The 9772-nt window shown below is 48.8% G+C and overlaps 1 protein-coding gene across 7 annotated transcripts in view; it reads right to left on the bottom strand.

Annotated features, from left to right (window-relative positions):
• Nucleotides 1–1229: 1229 nt before the first annotated feature.
• The window catches only part of MTR (5-methyltetrahydrofolate-homocysteine methyltransferase), a 105044-nt gene continuing 96501 nt past the window's right edge, over nt 1230–9772 (bottom strand). For all 7 annotated transcript variants that reach the window (XM_004774785.3, XM_045087353.1, XM_045087352.1 and 4 more), the window contains 4 exons: nt 8470–8670; nt 7274–7466; nt 6107–6219; nt 1230–5651 (listed from right to left, as the gene is read on the bottom strand). In XM_004774785.3, the coding sequence (XP_004774842.1) occupies nt 5565–5651; nt 6107–6219; nt 7274–7466; nt 8470–8670 (594 nt within the window). In that variant the 3' untranslated portion in view covers nt 1230–5564. The remainder of the gene's footprint in view (nt 5652–6106; nt 6220–7273; nt 7467–8469; nt 8671–9772) is intronic.

The following is a 9772-nucleotide window of genomic DNA, read 5'->3' as shown; positions in this document are numbered from 1 at the left end:
GGATTATTTGTTTTTTGGGTGTTGAGTTTCAACAAATGGTGTTGGAAAACTGGAGAGCAACATGCAAAAGAATGAAACTGGATGACTTTATCACACCACATGCAAAGATAAATTAAAAATGGGTGAAAGACCTAAATGTGAGACAGGAAGCCATCAAAATCCTAGAGAACACACGCAGTAACCTCTTTGACATCTGTCATTGCAACTTCTTACTAAGGATTCTCTCTCCTGAGGTAAGGAAAACAAAAGCAAAAACAAACTTTTGGGACTACAGCAAAATAAAAAGCTTCCACAGAGCCAAGTAAACAATCAACAAAACTAAAAGGCAATCTTCGGAATGGGAGAAGATACTTGCAAATAACATATCTGATAAAGGTTTAGTATCCAAAATCTGTAACAGACTAATCAAACTCAACACCCAATGTTCTTTAAGTAACAGACAATTTCTTCACCACCCATTCAACCTTCAACCCACCACTGTCCGCCAATGGTCCCCACATCCCCCAACGATGCTGCAGCAACGCCCCCTCTCCTGGACCTCCGGATGTGGACTCTCCCAGAGAGCTGCCCTCCCCACCCCATTCCTGGAATCCAGCTCTGTCCTGGGCTCCCTCCTCCTCACACTCTCTACAAGCTGTCCTGTCCACCCTTGTAACCTGACCTCCATCTGACCTCCCTGATCCTAAGGCCAGTCTTCTAAAATTCCAAAGTCACTTTTCTGACTGTCCATATTCAGTCTCATCAAACCTGTCCCAAAGTCATCTATTCTTCCCTCCTACATCCTGTGCCATAGCAAGCAGTACTGCGTGCACTCATTCACCAAAGCCTGACAGGCAGGAACCACGCTGGCCCTCAGCCCGGGGCACCATGGCCCCCGCCCATAGCACCCTTCTGCCCCCACCTCTGCACTGTTCACTCTGGTAGACATGGCCTTCCTTTCCAAAAAACATCTACTTAATGCATATACAACATTATATACAAAGTCATCAACTCAGATTTCCCACTTATTATTCTGTCTTTATTTAAAATACACTTAATACATGCATCAAATACATTTAACACATAAAACTCTGTTACAAGGCATACATAAACCTATCACTCAACCCAAGAACTGAGTATTACTAATAACTGCATCCACCCACGTATCCCTCTACAATCCGCTCCGCTTCCCCCCTCAGGGTTAATTATGCTGCTAAATTTTGGTTTATTGTTTTTACTTTTTTTTTTTAAACACAACACAGTTTTACTGTTTACATATGGTTAGACAGTATATTCTTTGGTTTTGCTTGTTTGGGGGCTCCATAAAAATAGCATCATAACATGTGGTCTTCTGGAATCTGCTTTGGTTGCTTATTTTCTGAGATTCACTCTTATTGTCCCATACAGCTGCGGTTCATTCATTCCCACCACTGAATTTAATACCCCTCAGCGTGAATATACCTCGCTTATGTATCCACCTCCCTAGAGACAGATGGACATTTTGGGTTTTTCAGTTGATTCTTATGAAGATGTTACCATGAACGTTCTCGCCCACACCTCCGGGTGCAGGTGTGCAAATCTGTTAGATCCCCAAGAGGGAGTCTGAGTTGGAAGCCAGATCCTAAGGCACTGCACGAGTTCCACTCTGGCGGGGGAGCGTAGTTTTCTAAGGCACAGGTGCCTGGTCACTGGCCGCAACTGTTTCGGCATCCCAGATCATCAGGCTCCTGAACTTCCTCAAACCTCATGGGTGTAAAATGAGATCTCATTGTTGTGTTCATTCGTATTTCTGATCTCCGATGCTGTGCAACATGTTTTTGTAAGCCACGTGTATTTCCTCTTCTGGGAAATGCCTTTTCTGGTCTAATTCTGCCCAGTTTCTTTTTTTCTTAAATAGGAACCCTCTATCTATTCTGCTTACTAATCCTTTGTCAGTTTAAGTGTAATACAAACATCTCAAGTCATGGCTTGTCTTTTTGCTCCTTTCCATTGTTTATTACCTTAACATCAGTCTTTAAAAAAAAAAAAAAAAAAAGGTTGATGTAACCATCTTTTCCTTTTGTGGTTAGTGCTTTATGTCTCGAGGGATTCTTTCCTGCCCTAAGGCTTGTTCATGCAAACAATGAAACATACATATTTTTTTATTTAAGACCTTAATATATTTGGAATTGATGGCTGGATAACTTGTGTGGCAGAAACCAGATCTCATCTTTTTCCTTCAGATAAGCATCGTCACAGCACCCTGTGTGGTCACCCTGCCTGTCCTCCCGGATGTGCCAAGCCACCTCCGCCATGTCATAAAGGTCAAGACGCACATGGTTATCCTGTGGCTCCCCATTTCACAGCCCTGCTTGGAATGCCCACCTCTGCACCACACACAAAACTACTGACTCATAACCCTGTCTTCATATCTGGAAGCACTCAGCTATTCTTAATCCTTTCCTTTTCCGTAAAATTTAAGTATCTGCTTGTCACCCTGAACATAGCCTCTATTATAATTTCTGTTGGAAATGGCACTGAACCTACTGATCAATTTGGGGAGACCGGATACCTTTACAATCCTTCATATCCCTGCTCGTGAACAGAGACAGCTCTTCTTTTGTTCCTACCTTGCTTTATCTTTATTCTTCAAGTCCCAAGTCGGCCTTCATCTAAGCATTGCCTTCCCAAAGTGCCTCAACTGCTGTCCCGACTAAAGTAGGCTAAGTGTGTGTTTCCCATGCTCACTTTCCAAATCCCTGGAACAGTCCAAGCCAAAGGTGATACAGGCTGTGAGGTTTGGTCCTGGAGTGGTAGCACCATTCTTCACGACTGAATTTTATAATTGCAGAGGAATGAGACAAGACACATGGGGTTTGAGGTGTCCATCTGTTCGGGGCTGTTGGATATATGCTGTGCTCTTCAGGATGGAGCTCAGATGGGAATACTGAGTCCATGAGATCGCCCAGTGAAACTACACGTGCTAAGGAGGTCACCAATGACAGGCCCTAGAGCACACCAGGATTTAAATGGGCAGAGGAAGAAAAAAAAGTATAAAAATGGCTGAGAAATGACCAAAACACAGAAGGATAACCAGAGAGTGATGCCAAGGGGAAAGTAGGGAAAGGTGAGTTTTGAAAAAGTGGGTCAGTATTGTCCAAGCCCAAGCAGATGACAATCACTGGGAAGGCCACTGGGTCTAACCTCTGAGGGGTCACTGATGCCAGAAGAGGCAGGTAAAAACCCAACTTCACTGGGTTCAGGAGAGAAAGAGGGAGCAGTAGATACTTAGTATCTGTTGAGGGTGTGCCAAAAAGAAACAAAAAGAGGGTGGACTGTTTTCTGCGTGAGTTTGGCTGTGAGTGCAGGGAGGACAGAGGAGAACATCTCCAAAGAGAAATGGGTTGTCCTACACCCAATCTCTCCACTACCCCACAAACCAGGCTCCTCAGTGCGGACAGCACAGCAAGCAGCAGACAGAGGAAGATCCTGAACAAGCACCTCTTTAGAGGGAAAAATAATGTGGCATCTTTGGTGAAATGGTGACAGCAAGTGGGTTCACGGGACAGCCATTGACGGTGATGACCTGAAGAGGTTCTGAGTGGATAGGCTCCGAAACAGAAGGGACCCTGCATTCAGCACAGCCACCTACCTGCCTTCCTAGGGTGTGACATGTACAAGGGAGGGGTTTTCAATTTGCATTTTACATTCTTTCATGAATATGCTGGCGCTCAAACTTTTTGGCTGTTTTTGTCTTTGGAGAAAAAAAAAAGGCATCCCTCGTGGGATCAGATGAATGATACATTCAAGCAAGCCTTTCTGTCACATCACCAGCTGAGGGAAGAGATGGTAAATACTCAGTGCCATCAGGAGACTCTAAGCAACTCTAATTCTGACGAAATACACTCAAAATATTCGGAGGAGATCACTCTTTCTCATGGAGGAAGGTACCAAGAATAACACACCTGTTATGGACCAGAAGGTAAGTCTTCCAACTAAGTGTCCCGGGAAGCTGAGTCCCGTTCTCAGTCAGGCACAGACTAACGGTACCCACAGAAGCACACAGCTGTGTTTGCTTCAAGAGCCAGTGACGGCTGAAGGCCCGTCACACGCTAAGTCCACATGGATACAACGCAGATGCGGAAGCTTCTCCTTCTCCTAAGACATTCTCCCTTTGCCTCCAATGCACTTGAACGTACACTTGCTAGAACTGCTCTGGGAAGCAAGGCCAGCTACGAGAGCCAAGGGAGAGTGCTGTCACACCAAACTTGAGTACTCCCGGTTCACAGGACACAGAGGCAGCTGCCCTGACCCAGTCACAGTGTAAACAGGGATCTAATCTCAGGAAAGGGCACCAAGGGCAGTCAGACTGGTCATTATCAACTGCATCCCCTGGTAACGTCTTGCCTGTTAGTCTATTCCCTTGCCAGGAAGACTAACCATGTGCTTGGAGGCGCTACCCACTCAGCCCCACAGGAGCCACCATGAGTCAGAGCCCCTGCCACGTGCCCTCTGCGCATCACCTCATCTACCCGCCCCTCAGGCCCCTGACGGAGGAACTGGAATCGCTGCTCCTGCTTTAACAGATGAGAAGACAGTGCTGGAGAGTGGAGGCAATTTGCCTGCGTCGCATAGGCAGTGGCGAGGATGGAATGTGAATCCAGGTAGGTCTCCCTTCAAAGTTCATGTTCTTCGCCGTTTCCCCCGAAACAACTGATAACACTTCACTGTGCTGTTCCTACACTGCGGGAACCCGCAGCTGGGTTGGTGCAGAAACGGGGGGATTGAGTGGAGTCACGCTGCTCATCCGTCCAACTCCGCACGGGACACCCCAGCTCAGCGGAGAGCCTCTCAATTCCCGAAAACAGCCAAAAGACGCTAACCACGCCGAGCAGCCACCTCGCCCCACCTCCTTCTCCCCCGTCAGGGCAGGGAGCATGAAATCCTATGAGAACACCAGTGTTTGGCCACACTGGGGTAAACAGCCTGAGCATTTCTGAGCAGTCAACGGTGAGAGCGGGCCTTCTGTCCCATGTAATCGGGACTTCAGAAAATGAAAATGAGGTCTTCCAGAGGGAGAGCAAACTTACACCTTCTTCCCTGTCAGAGTCTACTATTGCAATCATTCAGATTAAAATGCCCCACTGCACACACAGTGATTTTGCCAGGGGTCACATTTTTTCCCTATATTTCTCTATTCAGCTAAGTCTCGGGCCTTTTTCTTCTTAAGAGCAAGAGAAAGGGGAAAAAAAAAAGATAACAAGTGGCCTCCTAGATGCAAAGTAAAAATGAAAAAAGCAAGCTGACTTGCTTTGAAATGCAAAAGACCTCTATCTCCAGCCTGTCCCGTCCAGAGGGACCAGGAAAACCCCAAGAGCTGTGCGTGCTGCTCTTGGTTCAAGGTCCCCTAGAAAGGAACCACTTGCTTTCCAAGGACACAGGGAGGTTCCATCCACCAAACAGTCTTCCAAAGCCTGAAGCAGAACGAATGTCGCCCAGGGGCAGCTGGGCTGCTGGGTCTGCTGTTGCCGTTCATTTTAAAGGCACTCTACACTACGCTTCCTTGAGGATCCTCAAGCAGAGAAAAGAATTAAAAAAAAAAAAAGTTACTCTGTGTCGTATCCCAAAATGGGTCCCAGCCATTTCTCAACCTCAGCCACAGACATGTTCTTCCGCAGAGCATAATCCTCAATCTGCAAAAGATTAAAAGCAGCACATTGAACCCAAATGGTTAAGGCTTTCTGAAGTGAAGCTGACACAGGACTTGCTAGAAAACGTGGAAGCCTTCCATGTCTTGTCTTATAGCAATCTACTAAGCTAGATGGAGACGCATATTTGTCTAGTCACCAAGTCTCCTTGTTCTCTGGGCACGAGACAACACACAGTAAGTCTTTGGTGCTGAGATGAGGCTGGAGTGCGTGAGCGTTGGGGGCGTTGGGGGCGTTGGGGGCGCAGGTGCGTAGATGGGAGGGGAAGGATCGGGGTCATGAGCTGATACCAAATGAAGACATTAGCTGGGGGTGAATTTTGTCACACTTTCCCTTCCTTTTTATTCTCATTCACATGTAAAATAAAATAGGTTCTTCGGTTCCATGTAAGACAAGACAGGTATCTAGGGAAGCCACACACAATGAAACAGCTAACTTACCTGATCCTTGGAAATTTTCCCCACTGAGAAGTATTTGGACTTCAAATTAGAGAAGTAAAGGCCGGATACTGCTGAAGCAGGTGCCATCGCTAGGGATTCCGTTAACTTAATGCCTGGAGAAAGCAACACAGAGGGGAAATGCTGATTTCTCCAGTGCCTAGCACAGGGCCTGGTGGTTGGCAGCACCCAATTAACCCTTGTTGAGGAAGAAGAGGTGAAGGAAAGTGAGCTCATGCCGTCGAGGCGGACACATGACACAGCACGAAATTCAGGCCAGTCTCCTCTAACTCAAGGGGACAGGCCTGGAAAAGACTGTCTGTACCCTCCCACCGCCAGTCCTCCACTATCAGAGACAGAGGCCTCTTGCCCCTAAGCCTGGGCCTCTCAAAGAAGGAGCGCCAACCCTGGGAAGAAGGCACCATGTGGACCCCTTGGGATGACCAAGAGTCGGGCCCCGAGAACGAGCCCACAGCAGTACTCAGAGGGAGTCCCAGGCTGTCCCATCTAAGCCACTCATCTTACGGACGAGGAACAGAGCAGCATGAAACCTAAACACTGCCGGAGAGCACCGGGTAGCTTACAGCAGGGAAGGACTCGAATCGGTATCTTATGGCTCCAGGAGTCCACGCTATTCCTGCCAGTGTATACCCAAATGCCTCAGTCCCTCACCAGAACCCAAGTCCCCCTCACCTGATCGACACTGATGGCTTCTGATTCATTCACTGACACTGTTAACTGTGTCAATAAAGGGTAAAAGCCAGGAGAGGGAAGAGGTGAGGATAGGAGCTGTGTCCAGACACACAGTCTGTGAGAGATGTGAACTACTGACGGCTATGAAGGTCACTAATGGAGAGGTGAGAAGCAGTGACAAGCCCTGTAGCGGGGAATCACGACGGGAGATGGGTGGGCAGTATGATAAGCTCAATTCTCATCTGTTACACGTTAAGAGAAAGTAACGGAAGTCGATCAATCTGAAAGTGGGATGACTATTCAATAATGTAGACATAAAATAGTGTGATGAGCACCCAGACGTGGAAAGGGTGGGATTTCATTGTAAGCCCTTCCACGTGTTGACACGTGTGGCCCCATGTGTGCTGCTGTGACAGGAGCACACCCGTGACCCGCACAGAGCGGGAGGGCGCCCCCCTCCCCGGTCCCCGCGCGCACCCGTGCACCGCTCCACGTCGGCCAGCTTCCACATGGTGAGCTTCTCACTGTGGTCAGGCTGGCTGGGGTAGCCGGGGGCTGGCCGGATGCCCTCGTAGCGCAGCCGCCGCAGGTCGGCCACGTCCAGCTGCTCGCAGCGGCAGTAGGCCCACAGCTCCCTGCGGACCCGCTCGTGCAGCTCCTCCGCGAAGGCCTGCAGCAGGGAACAAGGCATGCGCGGGTGAGGCAGGAGCTCCCGTCCCCCCGGCCCACCTGTCCTCAAAGCCCACCAGGGCACCCCCCTCGCCTGCACTGCAAGCGGGAGGAAGCGGGCGAGAGGGGCGGGACAGGATTCCCAGCTCGCCTGTCGCTGCCTTAGCGGCTCTCTGCCTGGGCTCTGACGTCCCCTCTTCAAGGACCTGGGGGATTCGAGGTCCCTGAACTAAAACATTTCCCTGACATGGCCAGGAGGAGACACAAGGACAATTCCAGCTGCCAGTACCTCCCCTGCCAGCCTTGGGAAAAAAGAGAGGGGACCCTGGGCACGCACAGAAAGATGAGGAATCTACAGTGCATCACAACAGGAGAACGAGGAGGCCTGGCACAGAAATCTGTCCTGCATTTCTCAGGCACCTCACAAGGATGTCACAACAAGCAAAGGGAGACATCACAACTGCAGGGAAGACACCGTTGTTTTAAGGACAGCTAGGAACTATGGTACTGCTGGAGGTGTCCCTTTGCCCAAAACATTATGTGTGAGAACAATTCAAGAAAAGCGGATTTAAAGTTGCATGTGACTGGGTGTGGTGCATAAACAATGAATCTTGGAACACTGAAAAAATAAAATAAATTTAAAAAACAATAATAAGGGGCACCTGAGTGGCTCAGTGGGTTAAAGCCTCTGCCTTTAGCTCAGGTCATGATTTCAGAGTCCTGGGATCAAGTCCCGCATCGGGCTGTCTGCTCAGCGGGGAGCCTGCTTCCTCCTCTCTCTCTGCCTGCCTCTGCCTACTTGTGATCTCTGTCTGTCAAATAAATAAATAAAATCTTAAAAAAATAATAATAATAATAATTAAAATAAAATAAAATTGCATGGGATGCTAACGCCAGCCTCACCTGACTCAGTAAAAATGAAACAGCAGGATAAGGATGCCAAGGGCTGCCCAGCACCTGGCCCCATGGCGCTCCCCATCCCATGCCCAGTGCCACCGCTCTACCTCTGCCAGTCGGTCTCCCAGAGCCTTGACCATGATGCTGCTGTAGTCATCACACTCCTGCTCATAGGCCCTGCTCAGCTCCTCCACACCGAAGCAGGCGACGGCAAACAGGCCCAGGTAGTCGCGGACACCGGAATGCAGTGGAGCGATGAAGTCTGAGAGGCAGTGGTACGCGTCCGTGCTGGCAGAGTCCTTCTCGGCCTTCAAACCCAACAGACAGACGGACTGAGCGTCAGCGCAGACGTGGGAACAATGTGCAACAGACGGCAATCTAGTCTCAGCAGACAGATCTAAGCTTCACACAGGGAGGTCTGTTTTGTTCACCGTTATATCCCCAGCACTTAGAAGAGAGCCTGATATGTAGCAAGTATTCAACAAATATTTGTTGAATCAACAAGAGAGATAAGATTCTAAAAAAATACATGACATGATGTGACATGACATGTCAGTCAATAAACCCCCGAGTTTGCTCCTTCCCACGTTTACCGTATTATCTCCAGGCACTGTGCTAGCAACCGGAACCCTAAGCATTCATCTCAAATAAATTTTCCCCAAAGGTGTTTTCAATTCAAAATCAACATTAAATCTGAAAGTTACATCCAAAGGGGATCTGCTAAATGCAGAGGCCTCTAGTTCGCATCAGCAGACACAGTTCAGCAGACGTCCGGTCAGCAGCCCAGGACCCTGTGCCGCCAGCCATGGTGGTGGCTCGGGAGACCCAGAATTCAGCAGCCTCGCTTTGGGAGCCTCTCCTCCAGGCTGGGTGCCCATCTTTGCCTGTTTCTCATGCCCAAATGGTGACAGACTGCCCCCCTGCCACCAAGAGGGCAGATAAAGTCATATACATATTTCACAACCAAGAAATACCTGCTGGGAAGATGAATAGTCAGTAACTAGTATGGACTGAGTGCTTATGGGAAGATGAACAGCCAGTAACTAGTGCATACTGAGTGCTTACTGTACGTCAGTACTGCAGTGAATTCGCTAATTTCATGCTGCCAACTACCATGTGAAGTAAGGAAGTGATACCATCAGGCCCATTTCAGACAGGAAACCAGAGATAGAGCTTGCCGGTGGTAGGTCAGGGGTTTGATAGCAAAACCCACGCTCCTGACTACTGTATGGCATGTAAGACTGATCAATTAATCAATGAGCGGCACACCAGAGGCTCTAGAGCTATCATTTGCTTGCCAACTCTGGAAGCAAGCACAGACAAACCAACACTGGGCAGAAATGGTTACGCGGCCAGAAGGTGTTTGATCACAGCCCCCAGAAATGTCACAGAGCACAGAGACCGCTATGC

This window comes from Mustela putorius, unplaced genomic scaffold, assembly GCF_011764305.1.
Source record: "Mustela putorius furo isolate JIRA1106 unplaced genomic scaffold, ASM1176430v1.1 tig00001118_pilon_pilon_pilon, whole genome shotgun sequence".
In the NCBI taxonomy this organism is placed as follows: Eukaryota; Metazoa; Chordata; class Mammalia; order Carnivora; family Mustelidae; genus Mustela; species Mustela putorius.
This window is presented reverse-complemented; position numbering and strand designations above follow the sequence as displayed.